The sequence below is a fragment of the Erpetoichthys calabaricus genome, chromosome 5 (assembly GCF_900747795.2).
Source record: "Erpetoichthys calabaricus chromosome 5, fErpCal1.3, whole genome shotgun sequence".
Taxonomy (NCBI): domain Eukaryota; kingdom Metazoa; phylum Chordata; class Cladistia; order Polypteriformes; family Polypteridae; genus Erpetoichthys; species Erpetoichthys calabaricus.
In genome coordinates, this window is record NC_041398.2 from 15180194 (window position 1) to 15203720 (window position 23527).

At 42.7% G+C, this 23527-nt stretch overlaps 1 protein-coding gene across 1 annotated transcript; it reads left to right on the forward strand.

Moving 5' to 3' along the window:
* Positions 1-1017: 1017 nt before the first annotated feature.
* LOC114641580 (zinc finger protein 665-like) lies at positions 1018-18757 on the forward strand. The gene is made up of 3 exons (XM_028790613.2): positions 1018-1648; positions 8731-9735; positions 15658-18757. The coding sequence occupies exons 1-3, from the start codon at positions 1246-1248 to the stop codon at positions 16872-16874; spliced, it is 2625 nt and encodes an 874-aa protein (XP_028646446.1). The 5' UTR covers positions 1018-1245; the 3' UTR covers positions 16875-18757.
* The last annotated feature ends 4770 nt before the right edge of the window (positions 18758-23527 follow it).

Below are 23527 nucleotides of genomic sequence, written 5' to 3' on the forward strand. Positions count from 1 at the left end.
ATCAAGAATGGGCAGCTGCCATCAGTTAGGATTTGGCCCAGAAGTTGATAGACAGGCAGCCTGCCAGGGCAAATTGCAAATGTCTTGATGAAGAAAGAAGGGCCAACACTGCAGATATGGACTCTGCACATAAACTTCATGTCATTGTTAATAAAAGCCTTTGAAACATCTGAACTGCTTGTGAATCAACTTCAGTATACCATAGAAACATCTGAAAAAAAGACCGAAAAGCAACAAAGCAGCAAACTTTGTGAAAACCAACACTTGGGTCATTCTCAGAACGTTTGGCCACAATCGTACTGTCAATCGGTTGTTGGCGTATCATCATGTTGTCATCCTAGAATACAATTTTACTTTATTAATCCAATTTTTTTTGGTTTAAAACTGCTGGTGAGGCATGGGTTACAGTGCCAAAAGGCCCAAAAGGCTGGGGAGAGCAGGGCTTGAAGGGTTAAATTCACATCCGTGCCCGAAGCATATGGAGTTAGGACTGGAGAGGTAAGCGGGAGAGCAGAGAAATGAAGAGGAGTGACAGGAGGGGTGCTCTTGAGCATGGAGAAGTAGGGCAGGTGTTAGAGCCGCCTCTCCTAAGAGACGGGGGTGGGGGGGGGTTTGTGTCTTTCAGATAAGCCCACTGCGGCTGTAGGTCGGTTTGATAATAATTTGAGTGGCAGTCAGACGTGACTCAAGACGTGTGTGTGCTGAACGTGTGTTTCTGTTGGTTTCACTGTAACTGAAGTTTGGAAAATCCAGACGTCACTAGCCGAGTCTTTTTAAAATGGTGGCCTTTGGATGGCTCATTGATGCGTTTGCACCAGCTTTGACACAAATTGACAACACAGGACAGTTCAAGGTATTAAAAAATCAGGCATTTTTTAAATTCTCCCCTTTCCCCGTTCTTGTCTTTGTCTCGATCAGCAGGATGCTGGCTACATTTCAAATCGTCTTTCACTTCAAACCTGCCGATATCTGCATTTCAGATCTCTCACAAATAAACAAGGCCGGTAGTTGTTTTGGTGTTTGGTTAACCCTGAAATATGTGGTCAGGTTATTTTGGATAAGTTTTTATAAAGTAATGCAGTCACTTTTATTTTGACAGATATAAAGGAGTCTGCTTCCCGGGTCACATGGCCATGTCGTCAGGTGTTTAATGGCACCCCCAGGGCAGAGCTGCCCATGTGAGAAGGGAATCCCGGAAGAGAAGAGCAGACACTTGATGGGGGTGAGAAGAGTTTTACACGGAGAATGGGCTCAGCCAAAGAGGAAGGCACAAGTGAGCGGCTGGCATCCATTAAACAAGAGGACTGTGAGTGGGGTGCACTGAAGGAGAAGGGCTGGGAAGGAACCGTTTCGGATTTTAAAGCGGAGGAGTGCAACGTGGAGATTGTTGATGTTAAAGCTGAGGATTCTGAGGACATCTCGGTTAGACGTGAAGCGCAAAAACGTGAAACTGTGAATCTTCTCAAGCAAGATATCCGTGAACAATCCCATTCTGATTTACAGCCCTGGCTCACTAATATGGGACATCTGGTTGCCCAGCAGAATTCTATGGAGCTGAAATCTGAGTGTTCTGAATGTGATGAGAAAATCGATGAAGGAAAAGTGAGAGAAGGAGAAGAGCAGATGTTGCCTGGGAGTGCGGGAATAAGTAAGTAATGTGATTACTATGAAATGAAAGTGAAACTGAGAACCATTACGAGTTCTGTCTGTGACACACACACACACACACACACACACACATATATATATATATATATATATATATATATATATATATATATATATATATATACACTAGCCATGTGTGCCCAACTACGTTGTGAGTGTTAAAATTGTCTGTGAAGGGCTCCCTGTTTAAACGTGACTGTCAGTCGTGAACTGGGCCCTTCGTCGCACAGCATTATGATGTTTTATAAAGGAAACAAAATTACAAAACAAAACCCTTGGACATTGATTCGATAGGAACGGCCTACTTGGAATCACTGTCCGAATAGTAATTATGTGGTGGTGGAGGAGCATTTCTGGTTCTCTTCCCACGACTTATGGATGGTTAATCATAAGCGGCATCTTCACGTTGTCCAATCTCGCAGGTTGCTTTGTGGTAATCCAAAGAGTAAGGAAGAACCAATGCTTCTTTCTTGAACTCCAAACGCCGACTGATGGAAAATCACAGAAGTGTGTCCAACTTATATGTTCTATTCAATAAGGGCGCGCACAAAAAGGCGAGCTTCAAAAGGGCGACCTCAGTTGAGCGCGGCGAATAAAGGCGTTCATAGATAATTTAGTTCAAATGGCTCTAGAATATGTGAAGAGCAACAAAGGTGCAGATCTACTCGTAGTCGAAGGCTACACATTCAGAAAGGAGAAAACTATCAACGGGAAACACATCTGGAAATGCACTGAATATAGGATTGGAAAATGTTCGTCTCGCTTAGAAGTTCATGCATTAATTAATTGGATGTTTTGATATTCTTGCTTTCGCCTTTTTATACGTTCAATCATTGCCTTTGGCTAATAAATTTTCTGTAATAATTTTGATGCGTTTGCCTTTATTCGATGCGACCAATTGAGGTCGCCCTTTTGAAGCTCGCCTTTTTGTGCGCGCCCTTATTGAAGGATACCGTGTCGGTTGAACATGAATTCGCGGACAAACAAAGATCAAGATCCAAATGAAGATTATATATAAAGATTAGTTAGTTTAAAGCACAACAATTTGTTTAGTTTGAATGTCTGTGTTTTGAGGTGTGACTGGAGTACTACAGTCTTCAGTACTATTAGCCTGGAGGAGATTCTTAATGTAATGCCTATGTTTTAGCTGTCTCTCTACTGCCATCTAGTGCTTCTTGTTCTAATTCATTCACGGACAAACAAAGATCAAGATCCAAATGAAGATTATATATATGTTGTGACCACCAGGGGTGTAGCAGCACCATAAACCCCAAAACGCAACTAGACACTGTACGCAATACCTCCACAGACATCCAAAAATCCTCTTCCAAAGTAGCAGAATACACAGACTTCCTTTCTTCCTCCTGCAACTCCCATGTAGTCTCATCCACCTCATCCCAACTCTCGCTACTAGTTCAGTGGAAACGGCTTCTTTTATCACTGACCCAGGAGAACTTTTGGAGCCACAGCATTAGACGTTGGATGCACTTCTGGACCATGATGAAGCCCCTCAAAAGAAGAGTAACACTTCCCGGCAACTCTCCCTGATAGCACCCAGAAACCCCAACAGGGCTGCCCCCACTGGACTGCAATTCCCAACATGCCCTGCGGGTATTCTTATGTGGGGATGCTACCACCATGTGTACTTGGAAAACAGCAGTCACCTTCTATTCCTCTGACCAAATCTGCCTACAGGGAAAAGTACTAGCATAACCCCCAACCCCAAACCAAACCCAGATGGGATGCCAGTCAGTCCCTGTCCTTTTGTAATGGTCCTCTTAGCTGGCAGGGAACCATCCTCCATCTGGGTCTGGACACCATTCCTACTATGTCCATTCTTTATGGCCTTCCTTTCAGGCAGGGTACCATCCTCTGTCCAGGTGGGGATGCCAGTCCATCCCATATGGTATTCACAAACTTTTTATTTATATATATTTATATATGTACATATTATATTTTATATTATATTATTATATATTTTAGTTATATATATATATATATATATATATATATATATATATATATATATATATATATATATATAGTGGTAAATCAGCCCTGACACAGACAGGCAGAGTGACACACAAGTCCCAAGCACACACATTTATTTTTCTTTCTTTTCTTTACAGAGCACAAATGTCCACAAGTATTACTCAATCCTTGTCCTTTCTCTTTCTTCACTTTCTTCCTTCATCTACCACCTCCTCTCAAGTTCTATCCTCCACCTCCCGACTCCAGCTCTTCGAATGGGGTGAGGCGGACCCATTTATATTGCACCCAGAAGAGCTCCAGGTGCTCCCTGACGTTCATCTGGCGGCACTTCCTGGTGTGGTGGAAGTGCTGCATGGACACCTGGAAGCACTCCAGATGCACCCAGATCTTCTTCTGGCAGCACTTCTGAGTGTGGTGGAACTGTTACATTCCACGGCTCTGAAATTAACCACATGCCCCCTGGTGGTGGCCATGGGCCCCAAGCAGGGTTGAACTTCCAAACTCCAATTCTGTGGCCCCCGATACTAACCAGGGGGGCTGCCATCATCTGGTATCTGGTATCATCTCTCTCCCGGTCCTTCCATCTTCAAGGCGTCCCAGCTGGGTAAAAGCCCCCAACCGTCTGCCACTCTGTGTGTGTGTGTGTGTGTGTGTGTATATATATATATATATATATATATATATATATATATATATATATATATATATATATATATATAAAGAGAGAGAGAGAGAGAGAGATGACTCCCCTTTGACGTATGTTTTGGGGGAGCAACCATGGGCTCCTCAATTTCTCCCCTGGGACGCTTGGTGGCAGCCCCCTTGGCTGATGGTGGTGCCTCAGTTTCCCGCAGGGTTCCATGGGAGATGGAGTTCTCCACAACCTTATAGGGATCTGGGGTGGCCGCCAGGGGGCACTGCATGGATCCCTGAGCCAGGCTGGATGAATCTTCACCCCCACCTGGAAGTGCAACCGGAAACAGGTGGTCGAGCACCTGGAGCACTTCCGGGTGGGCTATAAAAAGGGCCAGCAACCACCACTCATTGGCCAGAGTCACGAGGAGGAGCACGAAGCTTGATGGGAGGAGTGGTGGTACCAGAGAGGAGTGTGGTTTTTGTGCTTGTGTTGGTGTTTCAGACTGTGTTGTGCCTGTGGGGTTCACGGGGAAGACGTGCCCCACAGGTAAAGAAAATCCATCCACCCATCTATTTTCCAACCTGCTGAATCCGAACACAGGGTCACGGGGGTCTTCTGGAGCCAATCCCAGCCAACACAGGGCACAAGGCAGGGAACCAATCCTGGGCAGGGTGCCAACCCACCGCAGCAAAGTTAACTCCAAAGAGGTGAAGAAAATAAAAAGTTTATTTATTTTTACACATGCCTCCATGTAAGTCTGTGCCGGGTCGGGTGCAATATAGAGCCTCTATTACAATATATTATATATATATATATATTGTAAAAGCTACCCGGCCACAGACAGACACGATACCAGTGTCCAAAATACACGCTGTTATTTATACTATTATTTACAGTGGTTCTGCCAACTCACACAGTTACTCAGTCCTTTTTCCTCTCCATGGCCGCCTCCACTCCTCCCTCGCAAATTCCGTCTTCCTCCTCCCGACTTTGGCTCCTCAAAGGGAGTGAGGCAGCCCCTTTTATCATGCCCCGGATGTGCTGCAGGTGCTTGGTGATGGTCTTCCGGCAGCACTTCCTGGTACAGTGGAAGTGCTCTCCTCCAGGGCTCAGGAACCATCCAGGTAGCCCCTTAGTTGGGCCACGGACCCCCACAGGGTATTTGTGGCCCTTGATGGAAATCAGTGGGGCTGCCCTCTTGTGTCCAGGGAAGATATTGACCTCTTCCCGGTCCTTCCCTGATCTAGGCATCCCAGTGGGGCAAGGTCCCTGGCCACCTGCCTCATATATATATATATATATATATATATATATATATATATATATATATATATATATATATATATATATATATATATATACACATACACTTGTGATAGAAGGCGCCATATTGCGCCCGACCTTGCACAGACTGATGCAGAGGCACGTGTAAAATAACAAGACTTTTTATTTTTCTTCAGTTGGAGGGCAGCCGTCTTCCCTGTAATCCCTCCAGCCACAACACAGTCCCAAACCAAGCAGTTAGCCAACACACAAATACTTTTCTCTCCATCTTGGCACCACCACTCCTCCTAGGCAACCTCATCCTCTTCCTCCCCATTCTGGCCCCCGAGTGGTGGATGCTGGCTCTTTTAATAACCCTCCCGGAAGTGCTCCAGGTGCTTGATCACCTGTTGCTAATTGCACCTCCGGGCGGGACTGTAGAGTTGTCCAGGTTGGCTCCAGGATCCATGCAGCACCCCCTGGCGGCCATCCCAGATCCTCACAGGGTTGTGGAGAACTCCATCTCCCATGGAACCCTGAGGGAAACTGAGGCACCATTGTCAGCCAGGGAGGCTGCCACCAAGCGTCCCGGGGGAGGTAGCAACCTATGGTTGCTCCCCCGGAACGTGTGGAAGGGGCATCCTGGCTGGGCATGGGACCCGGCCGCCCTCCACAATATATATATATATATATACAGTGGGTACGGAAAGTATTCAGACCCCCTTCAATTTTTCACTCTTTCATATTGCAGCCATTTGCTAAAATCATTTAAATTAATTTTTTCCCTCATTAATGTACACACAGCACCCCATATTGACAGACAAAAAAAAAGAGAATTTTTGAAATTGTTGCAGATTTATTAAAAAAGAAAAACTGAAATATGACATGGTCCTAAGTATTCAGACCCTTTGCTCAGTATTTAGTAGAAGCGCCCTTTTGAGCCAATACAGCCAGGAGTCTTCTTGGGAAAGATGCAACAAGTTTTTCACACCTGGATTTGGGGATCCTCTGCCATTCCTCCTTGCAGATCCTCTCCAGTTCTGTCAGGTTGGATGGTAAACGTTGGTGGACAGCCATTTTTAGGTCTCTCCAGAGATGCTCAATTGGGTTTAAGTCAGAGCTCTGGCTGGGCCATTCAAGAACAGTCACAGAGTTGTTGTGAAGCCACTCCTTCGTTATTTTAGCTGTGTGCTTAGGGTCATTGTCTTGTTGGAAGGTAAACCTTCGGCCCAGTCTGAGGTCCTTAGCACTCTGGAGAAGGTTTTTGTCCAGGATATCCCTGTACTTGGCTGCATTCATCTTTCCCTCGATTGCAACCAGTCGTCCTGTCCCTGCAGCTGAAAAACACCCCCACAGCATGATGCTGCCACCGCCATGCTTCACTGTGGGGACTGTATTGGACAAGTGATGAGCAGTGCCTGGTTGTCTCCACACATACCGCTTAGAATTAAGGCCAAAAAGTTCTATCTTGGTCTCATCAGACCAGAGAATCTTATTTCTCACCATCTCAGAGTCCTTCAGGTGTCTTTCAGCAAACTCCATGCGGGCTGTCATGTGTCTTGCACTGAGGAGAGGCTTCCGACAGGCCACTCTGCCATAAAGCCCTGACTGGTGGAGGGATGCAGTGATGGTTGACTTTCTACAACTTTCTCCCATCTCCTGACTGCATCTTTGGAGCTCAGCCAAAGTGATCTTTGGGTTCTTCTTTACCTCTCTCACCAAGGCTCTTCTCCCCGGGTAGCTCAGCTTGGCCGGACGGCCAGTTCTAGGAAGGGTTCTGGTCGTCCCAAACGTCTTCCATTTAAGGATTATGGAGGCCACTGTGCTCTTGGGAACCTTAAATGCAGCAGAAATGTTTTTGTAACCTTGGCCAGATCTGTGCCTTGCCACAATTCTGTCTCTGAGCTCTTCAGGCAGTTCCTTTGACCTCATGATTCTCATTTGCTCTGACATGCATTGTGAGCTGTAAGGTCTTCTATAGACAGGTGTGTGGCTTTCCTAATCAAGTCCAATCAGTATCATCAAACACAGCTGGACTCAAATGAAGGCGATCTCAAGGATGATCAGAAGAAATGGAAAGCACCGGAGTTAAATATATGAGTGTCACAGCAAAGGGTCTGAATACTTAGGACCATGTGATATTTCAGTTTTTCTTTTTTAATAAATCTGCAACAATTTCAAAAATTCTTTTTTTTGTCTGTCAATATGGAGTGCTGTGTGTACATTAATGAGGGAAAAAATTAATTTAAATGATTTTAGCAAATGGCTGCAATATGACAAAGAGTGAAAAATTGAAGGGGGTCTGAATACTTTCCGTACCCACTGTATATACACAGTATTTAACACATCACCACTGTAGAACTGAAAGAAATGAACTCACAATAGCACAGCTCAATAATTCCGGTTCTTTGCATCTCTGCATCTCCGGAGCCAATATCAGTATTATTATCAATCACAGAGCCTGTGATGCAGGGAATCAGCATTCTGGTGATGGTGCTGGTGCTGGTACTGGTGGTAGGTGGCTGCCCCATCCAATACTGGCTGTTACAGTGGTGGCTCTGTAGCTGAAGCATCTGGGCAGGTAACTCAAAGGCTGCCAGTTCAGCAGTGACAGAAGAATTGCTACCCCGTTGGACCCTTTAGCAAGGCCCTTAGCCTGCAATTGCTCCAGGGCTGCAGTACAAATAGCTGACCTTGTGCTCTGACCCCAAAAAGCTCTGTGTGTGTGTGTCTCTGGAGACTAAGTTGGGGTATGTGAAAAATGACAAATTCCTAATACAAGAAATTGCATAAAGGGTTAAAAAAAATCAATTAAAAAATACAGGTCTGTGATGTTAATCAGGCCTCACAAAGCATTATGGGGCACTATTTGTCCGAGTTTGCTGCGCGTCAGTTTTTCAGGGGAGCTTTAGTGAAGAAGGTCATGAGCCATGCCAGCATACATCTGTGAGAAATGCTTTGCTGCACAGCAGACACATGCGTGTGGTATGGGAGGAAGATGCAGAAACTGAACAGACAGCAGGAGAACAAATAAAGTCCACCCACACAGTAGACAGAGCTGGGATTGAACATTAGGGGGAGGCAGCGTCACCAACCAGTTTGCCTGATATCTCTTTTAAACATTCCCTTTATTTTAAGAATGTTAAGGTAAATTGTTTGTGTTATTGCAGATTCACTGGACATTGGCAGTGTCTCCCCTTCTTCATCTGCCCAGATGTCTCTTCAGTGGAGACTGGAACAGAAACCGGACAATGACAAGACAAAGGAACCAACAAGAGGATCAGAGCATTTACCAGCAACCTCTTTACAGCATGTTTCTCTTCCTGTTGCCAGACTAACAATGATAGATGCCATCAACACTGACCGACAAGAAGAGCACAATGCAGATCAAGAGGCCTTGTGTGCTGGCCGAGAGTTTGGAAAAGTGTTTGGAAACAAAGGTGACGGTGAATATCTCAAGTCAAATCATATGAAGCTGAAACCGTACTGCTGTTCTAAATGTGGCAAAAGATTTACCAACAGTAGCAATCTTAAGAAGCACACAACAAACCATACAGGTGAACAACCATATCACTGTCATGAATGTGGCAAACGATTCCCTTACAGCAGTGATCTCCAAACACATACAAGAATCCACACTGGAGAAAGACCCTATGCCTGTTCTGAATGTGGTAAACGATTCTCAAACAGCAGTGCTCATCAAAGACACTCAAGAATTCATAGTGGAGAGAAGCCCTATGGCTGCTCTGAATGTGGCAAAAGATTTATTGACAGTAGTGCACTTCAGAACCACACAAGAGTTCATACTGGAGAAAAGCCCTATGGCTGTTCTGAATGTGGCAAAAGGTTCTCTTATAGTCGTGCTCTCCAAACACATAAAAGACTTCACACTGGAGAAAGGCCATATGGCTGTTCTGAATGTGGTAAAAGATTCATCGACAGTAGCCACCTTCAGAAGCACTCAAAAATTCACACCGGAGAAAAGCCATATGGGTGTTCTGAATGTGGCAAGAAATTCTCCAAAAGTAGCAATCTTCAGTATCACAGAAGAAGTCATACTGGAGAGAAGGCCTATTCTTGTTCTGAATGTGACAAACGATTCTCCCATAACTGCAGCCTCCAAAGACATATGAGAATCCACACAAGAGAGAAGCCCAATGGCTGTGCTGAATGTGGTAAGAGATTCTTCCATAACTGTAGTCTTCAGAATCACATAAGAATTCACACTGGTTTTCACTTCTGAGAGTGGCCGATGAGTTTTCCATAATGACAGCCTTCGCAATCATTCAAAAGTTCACTCTGAAAAGAAAACTAAATATTGTAAAAGATTCTCACTTTTAAGTAGTTTACATGGGCATTTAAGATTTTTTTTTGCATAAATAAGATTAAATGTGGTGCCGGTCAAATGTATCCACGTTAGATAAGAAGGAGCTAAATAAGAAATGATAAAAGATAAACAAAAAAAAAAGCCGAGTTAGGCGTACAAAACCAGAGGCTGCAGAGAGAAACGTAAAGCATATGAGAGTAGGGGTAAGGGCAGGCGAAAATATACTGACAGTGAAACAGAGAATTAGTGAAACCTGATGTGAAGAAGTCAGGAACCTCAAGCAGTGGCAGGAACTGAGGAGGAGCTACGAAGAGAGCTGGACACTTTAGAGGGAGAAGTGCTGTGTGGATTAGAAAGGCTGTAATTGTACAAGTCACCAGGACCAGGTAACATTTAATAAAAAGAGTCTTTACGGAACTTATTGTGTATTGATAGAAAGCAAATTTCTGTGTTTAAAAATACGTAAGGAGTGGAGGCTAAGAAATAAATCATAAAAAAGGGCGATCGGGCTGATCCAAAAAATGACAAGCCTGTAAGCTTAACATCCACTACACGTACACTGTAAAATAATGGAGGGAATTATAAGGAAAAGATCAGGCATCACTTGGCAGGCAGGATAGTATTTAGGATTTACACGTTAAACCTGGCGTGAATGTTATCATATGTGACGTAATTTCGCTATTCGTAGGGAAATTTTAAACTTGTAGCGGTGTATTGGCAGTAAAAAATATAGGAATACATTTTATTAGGGTTTCAAAAAAACATTAGGGGGGGTGCGATTAAAACTGTTATGAAAACTCGGGTTGCAAATACTTAAAGGTTGAGAAACGCTGCTTTAAACTATGATTCCAAATCCCACTACTGACACCAGTGTGTGACCCCAAATCAGCATGTGCTTCAATGGGAAACACAAAAGAAATGGAAACCAGTTGAATCTCAAATGCTGCAAGTCGTCTTGTATAAGGAACAGAAGGAATATGGGGGTTTTAAAGCCAGACAGGGGTGGTGATGTCATTGGCCCCAGAACTGGAAATGATGTCATCTGGGCAGGAACTGGAAGTGACGTCATTGAACCCAGCCACAACTTCCTGTGGTTGATAAAAATAATAATAATTTTTTACATTTATATAGTGCTTTTCTTACTACTCAAAGTGCTCAGCAATTGCAGATTAAGGGCCTTCCTTGCTCAAGGGCCCAACAGAGCAGAGTCCCTATTGGCATTTATGGGATTCGAACCAGCAACCTTCCGATTGCCAGTGCAGATCCCTAACCTCAGAGCCACCTACAGGGACAAAAGAGAAAGGATTAGTGCATTTTGCCCATCCCCTGGTCCAGCATGGAATTATCTTCTTTTAAACCCTTTAGCTGCCTGCCATGCACATGTGTGTGACAATATATATATTTTATGGATTTTTTGGTATTTATATATGCTGGGATATACTGTATATATTAGACATATATAAACAAAAGACCTATGTGTGTGTGTATGGAGCAGTCTGCTCTGCTCACGCTCAACCACTAGATGGCACATGTGTGCACTTACATTTTTCCGGCGCTTGCATGCACCTCACTTCTCACTACAAGAGTCCTGAGTGCAGCAAATGCCACCGCACAACAACGACGTCGTGCTAATGACACTGATGAAGAGACACAACATCGAAACAAAGCAAACGCCGCGGATCAACAATGTGCAAGTGAAACGCCTCAGCAACCGAGGGCAAGGCTTGCAGTGTTCACTAAAACATTGTCTTTCTGGAAGAATTTTCTTGAGAAAAAGATTAATTTGACTCAAATGGCAACGATATGGTTAGGATATGGCCTTGCCAGTTTCTTCTTACAAAAGCCAGTGGGACAGCAAGCACAAGTCTACGTCCTCTGCACTGACTCATTCTTAAAGTTTTAGCTGTCGCCTCTCCAAGTTCACAAATATAGTAAAACTGACTGCTAGGGAGGTTCAGGTTGGTTCTTGTCCCAAGACCACATGCAGCTAGTATAACAATAATAATAATAATAATAATAATAGTAATAATAACTAGGTGGCTTCGCCCCCTACTCACTTTGCTCGCCAACCCCCGTGTTTGGTTTTCTGGATACACACTTTTAAGATTTTTTTTTCTTTGAATTGTTGCTATTTCATTAGTTTCACTTTTATTTCAGAACTTCTGTAAAAACAATATTTGTAATCTTGCGAGTCCCAATATGCTGAATCTTTTTAATGAGGTCAGGACAGGTTTCTCTGTTTGGAATTTCAGCACAGACAAAACGATCGACATCATCAGCAGTTAATAATTTTTTTTTACAAAGTAACAAAGTAAGTCGAGTTCTGCATTGGACTCCTGTCTGTAAAGTCGTGTTATTTTCCTCTCACAGTTCCAAAAGTCCATGGGGTTACCAAGGTGATACCCCAGCTTTTCTCTAGGTTCTTGTACAAGGGCTAGACAGAACGTATTTGACTCCTGGGGTAAATTTAGGTTTTTGAATAAGCAGACAGATAAATATATATACACATGAACAAAGTAACCAATAAATGCATGTGCGGTGAATTCCGTTTTTGAAATTCTCAAGATTCTTTATTTGTCACATGCATAGTTATACAGGACAACACGCAGTGAAATGCATCCTGATCCGCTTATCAAAAACTGTGCAAAGTTAGACGAATATCAGTTAGATTAACAAAAAGTCATAGATTGAAAGATAACAGTATAATAGAACATAATAAATAAGTACAATTATGTGAATAAAGTACGTAGAATTAAGTGTCAAGGTGCAATAGTGTAGTAATTATTGTGCAAAACCAAAGTTAGACTGGTGCGTAGTTAAATGAGGCAGTTTGTTTGTTTGCGCTATTGCGATCTTTACTTTCTTTTTTTATATTTTCTAATTTTCCTACTTTCATATCCTTTAACTTTCTCCACATGTGTATAGCGCCTTTTTTTTTTTTGAGCCTTTCTAATTTCACTGATTTCATAGTCTCTAACCTGCTCTGCATGTGTTTAGCGCCCATGTTTGTATACATCTTTATGAAGTTCTACTTTCTTTTACTCATTGTCATTTAATTCTGAGCCGGATTGGACGTGCTTTTTTTCAATTCCACTTGTTCTGGGCTGATCATCACGTTCCTTATTTTCTAAATTTGCACCTCGATTATTGTTTTTCTTTTTAGCATTTTTTTCTCTCCATCGCTTTTGGGTCTATTTTCTCCGTGCTTTTCTTTCTTCTTCGTTTAATCATCAACATTTCACTTCTACCGTATTGACCTGATGCACTTTATATGCACTGAGAGCCCCAGAGCTGTGTGTGTGCTGCATGACTGCCTTTACACTACTGATTTGTTTTTTTTTTGATATTGCTTGTAAGTAGGGTGTGTCTTGCAAGGCTCTCGTTCTATGTTCCCGTGAGACGCACCGTGGCAGGTCTCTTTCGTCTCGTGGGTCTTTAAATTATCTTCCGAGAAGATCACATATCGTAGACAGGGGACAGGATTTCTTTTTATAATAGACAGATAATAATCAATTACATTAATTTTTTAGCCCTCATTTTCCAGGGCAGGGTTGCAGAGCAGCTGGAGGCTATCCAAGCAGTCATAGGACACAAGGCAGGAACAACCCCTGGAGAGGGTGCCATTCCACACATACACACACACACACAGGCCACTTTATTAAGCTAATTCCTATCAGTTTAATCAGGGTGAAGTGCAGATCTATTTGAAGTTCAGCCGAGTTGTTTTAAGCAGATTGGTAGCACGGAGCTGTCATTCCCGCCTCACAGCCCCTGGTTCTACATGTAGTCTGCATGTTCTCTCTGTGTATTTACCGATTGACTGGTATCGGTGAGTATCAGTGAATTTACTCATTCAAATAAAACATTGTGTGCAGTTATATTTTTCTTACCATACCCTCAGTAAGAGCAACTCATTGTGTGCAAAAAAAAAATGACAATTGGTTTCTGATCCTTTAATCTGCTGTATTGCGCAATCTACCTTTTTAAATTTCTGTAGACTTTTTTATATGTGTGTCACATTACAAGCTGTCATAGCTCAACCCATGATGACTTCTGAAGGCAGGAAATCAAGAAAAAAATTGTATCCTTTCCTCAAAAAAAAAAAAAAATAGGGCCAAGAATCTGTTGATCAAATGTGTTATTTGCAGTTGACTTTTGTTGTCACAAGCATCCCACAGAAAAAGGGAAGGCACGTTTTCGTAAATCAAAACCTTTGTTACTTCAAAGAGAATGTGTTTGGAAAGGTTTAAGGCTTTTCATCAGATTGGGACTCCGGGACCCGTCATCTCCATTAGATAGTGCAAGAGTGGACTATTTATCTATTTAAATTGTAAAAAATGCTTCACTTTAAAATGCAACTTCCTGTGGCAAACTCTTATATACCATGATTATGAAGAACTGTCTTGAAGTCCTTGAATGTTTCAAGTGATCTAGGTCTGACAGTTACCATTATGAAGAAGTGAGTTTACAACCAATCTGGTTCACTTCAAAATTCAACTTCTTGTGGCAAACTCTTATATACCATTATTATGAGGAACTTTATCTGGAAGTCATTTGATTTATTTCACGTGTTTTTAGGTCTGACAGTTGCCATTATGAAGAAGTGAGTTTACAACCAATCTGGTTCACTTCAAAATTAAACTTCTTGTGGCAAACTCTTATATACCATTATTATGAGGAACTTTATCTGGAAGTCATTTGATTTATTTCACGTGTTTTTAGGTCTGACAGTATGCCATTATGAAGTAGTGTGTTTACAACCAAACAGGACAATTCAAAGGAGAGTTTTTAAATTTGAATAATGACATTATTATTTGGGCGGCATGGTAGCACAATGGGTAGCGCTGCTACCTCACAGTTAGAAGACCCGGGTTCGCTTCTCGGTTCCTCCCTGCGTGGAGTTTGCATGTTCTCCCCGTGTCTGCGTGGGTTTCCTCCCACAGTCCAAAGACATGCAGGTTAGTTGCATTGGCGATTCTAATTTGTCCCTTGTGTGTGCTTGGTGTGTGTGTGCCCTGCGGTGGGCTGGCGCCCTGCCTAGGGTTTGTTTCCTGCCTTGTGCCCTGTGTTGGCTGGGATTGGCTCCAGCAGACCCCCCGTGACCCTGTAGTTATTATATAGCAGGTTGGATAATGGATGGACAGACATTAATATTTAATTTTGCAATGCACGATTTCACACCCATAAATGTCCTTGGGCATTGGTCATGCAGCCTCTCTAGCTTTCTTAATTTGGGGCATATTTCTTTTTTGTGTTCTGTGCTATTTCATGATGCAATTTTGAAAAGACCACCACTCTCCCTGTTACACATTCTTCTAGCTTATGACAATAAAATAAAACTCTTCAAACTTGTCCCTCAATACACCACACATCCCCTTCACTTCATCCTTAAAGTCACAGATATTCACCCTGCAGATATCACACTTTCCTCCATGTCTTTTTTGAGTCCTCAGAGATGTTTTTCACAATTGGTTCTTGGGTCTGCCTTAAAAATCACGAGTGTGCACATAATCGTGGATTGCTTGTTTGGAGTTCATGGTAAACACTTTGCATTCATGGAACTGGCTGAGACTTCATTTGAAAATGAAGCTTATTCAACTGAGTAAAATCTCATTTCCAAAGGTGCTTTTCTTGGAATACCCCCAAGAATGAAACTAAGAGCTAAGGTGGAAATGCCATCTAGGGTGCCACCTATTTCTTGTTTCATTTTTTTTTTTTTTGTTTTAAATTGTAACTAAACTGTTTTTAAACACTCTTTGTATTACTGCAGATGTTCATGAGAATGTCATCTTCTCCCCATTTCCATTTGCTCAGCCCTCTCCTGAGTGCAAGGAGGACAAGGAGAAGGTGAAAAATTCAACAAGAGGATCAGAGAACTGGACAGCAGCTGCTTTCCTGTGCAATTCTTATTCTGTGACAGAAGCCATCAACACTGAACAACAAAAAGGGCATGACACAGATCAAAAAGCTTTGTATGCTGGCCGAGACTGTGAACAAACATTTAAAAATACATCTGCCTGTAAAGATCTCAAGTCAGTTCATACAAGACAAAAGCCTTATAGCTGTACTGAATGTGACAAATTATTCACTGTCAGTAGTAGTCTTCAGAGGCACACAAGAATCCATACTGGAGAAAAATGTTATAGCTGCTCTGATTGTGGCAAACAACTTTCTGACCGATACAGCCTCAAAAGACATAAAAGAATCCACATTGGAGAAAAGCCATTTTCCTGTTCTCAATGTGGCAAGCAATTCTCTGACATGTACAATTGTCAGACACATGCAAGAATACACACTGGAGAAAAGCCCTATGAATGTGCAGGATGTGGCAAAAGATTTTTACATAAGAAAAGCCTTCATAATCACTTAAGAATTCATTCTGGAGAAAAACCTCATTGCTGCTCTGAATGTGGCAAGCGATTTTCTGACAGTCGAGATCTCCAAAGACATGCAAGAATCCATACTGGAGAAAAACCTTATGGCTGTGCTGAATGTGGAAAACAATTCATTCAAAGTAGCCATCTTCAGCGACACATACGGATACATACTGGAGAAAAGCCATACAGCTGTTCTGAATGTGGCAAAAGATTTTCTGACATTTACAAGCTCCAGAGACATGCAAGAATGCACACTGGAGAAAAGCCCTATGGCTGTGCTGATTGTGGGAAACGATTCATTGACAGTAGCACCTTTCACAATCACACGAGAATTCACACTGGAGAAAAGCCCTATGGCTGTCCTGAATGTGGCAAACAATTCAGCAAAAGTAGCAATCTTCAGACTCACACAAGAATTCATACCGGAGAAAAGCCATACAGCTGTTCTGAATGTGGAAAACGATTCACTGACAGCAGCGGTCTTTGGCGGCACACGCAAATTCATTCTGGAGAAAAGCCACATTGTTGTTCTGAATGTGGCAAGCAGTATTCAGACAGGCGTAGTCTCCAGAGACACATAGCAATCCACGCTGGAGAAAAAAATGGCTGAAATTTTGCCACTGGTGCTGGGATCATCAGGCCTTATCAAGGAAATGTCCAGACCCATCTGGACATCCTACCAGTTATCATCACACCATATGAACTACAGATGGCAGCACAATTGGGAACAATGCATATTAGGTGGGGCCATGGCAGCAAATCTAAGAAAGTAACAGTATCAGTGCAAAATCTACTTTGTGACTCAAGGGGAAGGATCAATTCTGTCCTGAACGTAAGCAAACCAAGTCATTGCTGAGGAATTAACCCTGCAATAAAGCCAACTCACTCTTCTGAATCTGGCAAAAAACACGTCTCCAGCAGTAGCAGTCTTCAGTGTCAGAGTCTGGCAGGTGGTTTTCCCATAATGGCAGCCTTCAAAATAATTCAAACTTCACACTGAAGGTGTGGTAAAGGATTATCATTTTTAGGTGACTTTCACGGACAGCTAGGAATCCACTGTGGAGGGAACCCCTATCGTTGTCCTGAATGTGGTAAACAATTCTCAAACAGCAGTAGGCTTCATTACATCATAGCTGTCCTGATGAGTCAAATGTTTCTTTGACAGCAGGAGTCTTAATGGCCTAATGTTTATTTACAGGGATGAAGCCCTGAAGGAGAAAGCTGGAGGTAGAAGACTGAAGAAATGGAGGGAGGACTGAGAAGTAACTGTTCAAGCTACTCAAGTTTTGATGAGTTACCACCACATGGTGGTCTTTGTTGTATAGGACTGATAATGTAACCCATCAAAGTAAAGATTCTTTTACAGTATGAGAAGAACTCCAAAAATGTCCTTTATTACTGGTCACACATATCACAGGATAAAAAGGAGCCCACCTCCTGCCTTAACACTGAGGTAATGGTTCTGTTAATGGAAGTGCAACATCTTCACATAACGAGAACAAGACCTCCAATGTGGCAACAGCCCAGATAGGTATTCTTAGAGTTTGAGTTTTTCTCAGTCAAAGATATGCAAGCCAATGAGGGCCAACAGAAAGTCTCTGACTGCTTCTGCCCTTATATCAAGTCACATAAATTTGCAAAAAAAAAAAAAAAGGAAATATGGCAGTGGAACAGATGAGACCACAAAAGTGCAACTTAAGCAAGAAATGAAGAGGGCTGAAGAAAGGTCTGTGACCCACTGAAAGCACTGGAGTAGGTGACAGTGATAGTGCAACATCTTCAGATGAAGAGAAGAAGAACTTCAGTGTGCTAACAGCCCAGAAGGTCTGTGTGGCAGCAGAATAGACGAAGACTGGAAAAGTCCAACTTGAGCCGAAAAATTAAGGGGACTGGACAAACATCAATGGCCAACTGAAAACAAAGCAGAGGTCAAGTACTGCTACTGCTATGAAAGAAATCCAGAACTTCAAATTTAAGGATACGCCAGAAGGGCTCCCAGAAAACTCATCCTGACATCCAAACTATTTTAAGGTGACTGGGACAAACCTAAGATATCTAAAGGAAGGAAGGAAGGAAATAAATAAATAAATAAATAAATATGAGAATACCATCAAAGACTGGGAAAAGATTCAATCATTCAGAAAAAGGGAAGCAAAACTAGAAGCCATGAGAACATCACAGTAGATACCTGAGATGAAGATAAGAGGAGGACTTCGCTTGGGGTGGCATTTGTGACAACATGAAAGCATCGTCAGCCAAGCTGAGTGATAGATTAGGAAACTGACATATTTGAAAAGAAAGTCAGAAATAAACACCTAAAAATTCATGGACAGACTCAGAAAGCGATTCTCACCCCAAAGTGAAAGATCCTGAAAAGCAAACAATTCTCAAATAAAGACATGCAGATAGCAAAGTGAATATTTTTGAAGGATCTGAGAGAGGAATTCTTACTGACCATAACCTCCCAGTTAGTGGGGTCTCTACAGCAGAAGCTAGCGGGGCAGAAACCCCCAGATGGCACTTTTTTGTTTTAATGAGGTCAATTTATTTAAATATTCACAGGAAACTCCACTATGTCTTCTTCATAATTCATTTTAATGTAAGATAGATAGATAGATAGAGGTGTAGTAGGCAGGATAGATAGATAGATAGATAGAGGTGTAGTAGGCAGGATAGATAGATAGATAGATAGATAGATAGATAGATAGATAGATAGATAGATAGATAGATGTGTAGTAGGCAAGATAGATAGACAGATAGAGGTGTAGTAGGCAGGATAGATAGACAGACAGAGGTGTAGTAGGCAGGATAGATAGACAGAACAATATACACAGTCAATTTACATAAAAAACCAAATGTCAGAATAAACAAAAGAGCCATACATCTGACCCCTAGTACTCCCCCTTTACACTCCTCTTACTCTGCACATTAATAAGAAAATCAACAGTTAATAATTCATTATAACACAAAGACCACCTTTACTCCCCTTTACACTCCTCCTACTCCGCACAATAATACATACATGATGTTGATGCCCACCACTACTTTCTTGTTATTCTCAGTTGAACCCCTGTTCACCCCCCTCCACAGCACACAGTACCTGTCGTGTCCCCCCTGTCATGTCGCTGAACAATTCTAAATTGTTTGTTAGTTTGTGGTACATGAATTCGAGTTTCAGTCGACTTTTAATTAAAACTTTGAAGAGCAGCAGAGCGTCAGTCCCCATGAGGTTCTTCTCTTTATTTCTCCTCGTTTTTAAAATTGCCAACTTGGCCTGACCTAAGAGAAAATTCCCAATAACACATTTATTCCTATGTCTTTGATTATATTTAATACCAAAGACAAAGCAAATTTTTGAGAAGTCAAACCCAAAACTACTAAGGACAAACTCGAACAACATGAACAAAGGCCTGCGCTGTTCACAGTGAATGAAGAGGTGACAGATGGTTTCTCTCGTCACTGGTCAGTCTCTGAAGCTTTATTTGTATACAGAAACGAGTTTGTGGCTAAGGCCGAGTGTGTTATCCTCCACTGCAGATCCCCAAGTCTTTTCTGCAATGGGAGTTTATAAAATGCCCTCCATGCTGGTGTGATGTTCTCAGAGACCTGCAGTTCTTTCCTCCACCGTGTATCTGGCAGCTCTTTGAACTAATTATAAAATGTCACTTTGACATACAGTTTATAAAGCTCTTTTTTGTCAAACAGTTCAAAGTTGTTCTCAACCAGAGTTCCAAACTTGAGAAGGTGTCCAGGTCTGTCAGTGTGGTCAGTGACATTTGGCCTCATGATAACGGCGGGTGATGCCATCTCTTCCTCTGGTGTCCCCTCACCTATGAAGTACTCGGCACACACAGAGAACTCGCGCCTGACCTCCTCAATGCTGTTTTCACCTGACTGAGAAAAAGTTCAACCAGGCGTATTGATCTGATCCTTAGGACTGTCGCTAGGTAGATAGATAGATAGATAGATAGATAGATAGATAGATAGATAGATAGATAGATAGATAGATAGATAGATAGATAGATAGATAGATAGATACTTTATTAATCCCGATGGGAAATTCACATTCTTCAGCAGCAGCATACTGATACAATAAATAATATTAAATTAAAGAATGATAATAATACAGGTGAAAAAAAAAAAAACGGACAATAACTATGTATAATGTTAAATATTAACGTTTACGTTTAGGTGGGCAGAGGTGTGCCAGCACCTCATGTTTGTATCAATTAAATGCCTTATTTTCAAAATTCTTTTGTTTAAAAGAATTGATACAAATGATTCAGAAAACAATAGTGGACATTCTAACAGAGGATTCCATACTAAAGGTTCTTCCATTAGCCAAAAAATACTCTCCAGATTTAGCCTGGTCCTCCTGAGTTTTCTGTGCCAGACCTGAAGTGCAGATTGATAAAACTCCAGCAGGTCAGACCTAACAAAGTTGGCAGAGTGTAATAAAAAATAATGTTCAGAAAAAGTCAAGCCCCTTACCCCACGAAATAAGGCAACGGCCAGCTGTCTCCACGGCAGGTGCTCGGGGCCGTATAAGAGCCGACATAACTCCTGCAACCTAAAGGCCTCCATCTTGCTCAACATTTCAATAAGTCCCTGCCCGCCTTCCTCCACAGGCAGATACAGGACACTTCGCTTTACCCAATGTAGGCCATCCCAAAAGAAATCCAAAATAATGTCCTGGATGGTTCTGATGATGGACATTGGAGGATCAACACATTGTAACTTATGCCAGAACATGGAGGCTATCAAGTTATTAATAATTAGGACCCTGCCTCGACAGGAGATCTCCTTTTGAAGGTGTTTCCATTTCTTCAGTCTGGCTTGAACTTTTTCCACCCAGTCTACCCAGTTTTCTTCAGCTATGCCTCCCTGTCCTAAAAACACCCCCAGGTATCTGAACACCTGTCTGTTCCACTTAAGACCACCAGGCAGGCCCGGTGGGTCCCCATCCCTCCAGTCACCAATTAAAAATGCATTACTTTTGTCCCAGTTGATCTTTGCAGACGACAGTTTCTCAAATTTATCCAGGCAATATTTCAGCACCGTGATTGTCTCCAGGATGACAGATGAACACGGTCAAGTCATCCGCATACGCAACCACCTTAAGTTGGAAATTTCGGGCACTGAGGGATGTTCAGACCTTGAAGGTGGATGCGAAGTTGCTGCAGTAGTGGCTCGATGGAGAGTGAGAAGAGCATACCGGACAGAGAGCAGCCCTGACGTATCCCTCTGGTTACCTTGAAGGGGGCTGTTAACGTTCCATTCAGTTTCACGACACTAAACACGTTGTGATATAAAAGTCCAATGTGCCGAATGAACGAAGGTCCAAAGCCAAAGGCCTTCAGCACCGCTAAAAGATAATTGTGGTCCACTCTGTCAAATCCTTTCTCCTGATCCAGTGATAAAAGACCAGCAGCAAACCCATAGAGTCTGGCCGCATCAATCACATCCCGTACCAAGAAGATGTTGTCAAGGATGCACCTATTGGGGACACAGTATGTCTGCTCCAGGTTCCTGATACTTGCCATGACTCTCCCTAACCGGTTAGCCAGGGCTTTGGAGAAGATTTTATAATCCGCACATAACAGGCTGACAGGACGCCAGTTCTTAAGGTTCGTGAGGTCTCCTTTCTTTGGGAGTAGTGTGATCACCGCCCTGCGACAGGAGAGGGGCAGTTCACCCACTCGCAGACTTTCACTGAAAACCTCTGCCAGATCAGCGGCAAGGTGAGACCAAAAGGCTTTAAAAAATTCAACAGGCAACCCGTCGATACCTGGGGATTTACCAATGTTCAGGCCATTCAAAGCTGTGGTCAAGTCATCCGGAGAGATTGTAGTTTCCAAGATGTCCTTCTCTCCATCCGGAACCTGAGGTAAATCCTGGAGAAAAACTGACGAATCTAAAGGTACCTCTGCAATGTCCGCAGAAAACAGTCGCTGATAAAACTGGTGTACCCATGTTCTAAGGGCTGCAGGCTCCAGCAGGTCTTGACCTTTGTCATTCTTTAAACAGTTAATGGTTTTACTTTGGCCAAATGTTTTCTCCAGTCTAAAAAAAAAATTGCGTGGGAGCGTCCATCTGGGTGAGCGACTGCATTCTCGAGCGGACGAGTGCGCCGTTGACTCTCTTGTCCATAAGGTCCATCAATAATTGCTTTTTCGTTTTAAGGGACTCAAACGTGTTGCCGTCAAAGTTCGTACCTAAAACTGAATGAAGGTCTTCAATTTCCTTCTCTAGCTCAGAAATGGCCACATTCACCTCCCTGGTGGTCTGCTCAGTGTTTTGTTGGCACAGTACGCGTATCTCAGTTTTTGAACAATCCCACCATTGCCTCAGTGAAGAGAAGTTCTTCTTTTTGCACCTCCATTGATTCCAGAAGTATTTGAACCATTTGATGAAGTGGGAGTCTTTCAGTAGATTGCTATTAAAGTGCCAGTAGAACTTAACAGAATGTGCAGAGAGAAAAGAGATTTGAAGGAAAACAAGAGAGTGGGAGAATGGAGCAGTTAGCAGTGAGATTACGGTGATGTTTCTGGATGTAGAATCTGTCGAGTCTAGCCATAGAAAGGAGCCCAGCTGAGCCCTTCACCCACATATACTGCCGGACCCCCGGATGAGATTCTCTCCAAATATCAATAAGATTATTGTTGGTGACCACAGACCCCAGTGCTTGTACGGACCCCAGGTGCGGTTCTAGACCATTCCTGTCCAGCTGCGCATTCTCTGTGCAATTAAAGTCGCCCCCCACAAACACCAGCTCGTCACCCTCACATGTTTTCAGCACATCATTTAAAACAGAGAAGCAGTGAGTTCTCTCGGTCCCTGCATTTGGGGTGTACACATTAACAAACACCCACTTCATCTCCCCCAGATGTGCTTCTACTTTTAGCAGCCTCCCCTGGATTAACTCCATACAAACCACTCTGTCTGGTACAAAACAGAGTCGTGACACCTGCACTGACACTGGAGCCATGACTTAGATATGCCACCCCCTGCCACTCTCTGTGCCAGTCAGACTGATTTGCCGCGTCAGTGTGTGTTTCTTGAAGGAAGGCCACATTAATTCTTTTATGCGCTAAGTGCTCAAATAGCGCCGTTTGTTTCACTAAATCTCTGCATCCAGTGACATTTAAAGAGCACAAGGAATAGACAGGCATTGAAACAAAAAATAGGGTAGCAGTCAACAACACTAAGTTAACCCAAGAAACGGGGGATCGCATTAAAACTGCCATCATGATTAAGCTTCAA

Coding starts and splice junctions, on each gene's coding strand:
- LOC114641580 (XM_028790613.2), top strand. CDS start 1,246: ATGGGCTCAGCCAAAGAGGAAGGCACAAGTGAGCGGCTGGCATCCATT. Junction 1,649..8,730: donor GCCTGGGAGTGCGGGAATAA/GTAAGTAATGTG, acceptor GTGTTATTGCAG/ATTCACTGGACATTGGCAGT. Junction 9,736..15,657: donor CAATGGCTGTGCTGAATGTG/GTAAGAGATTCT, acceptor GTATTACTGCAG/ATGTTCATGAGAATGTCATC.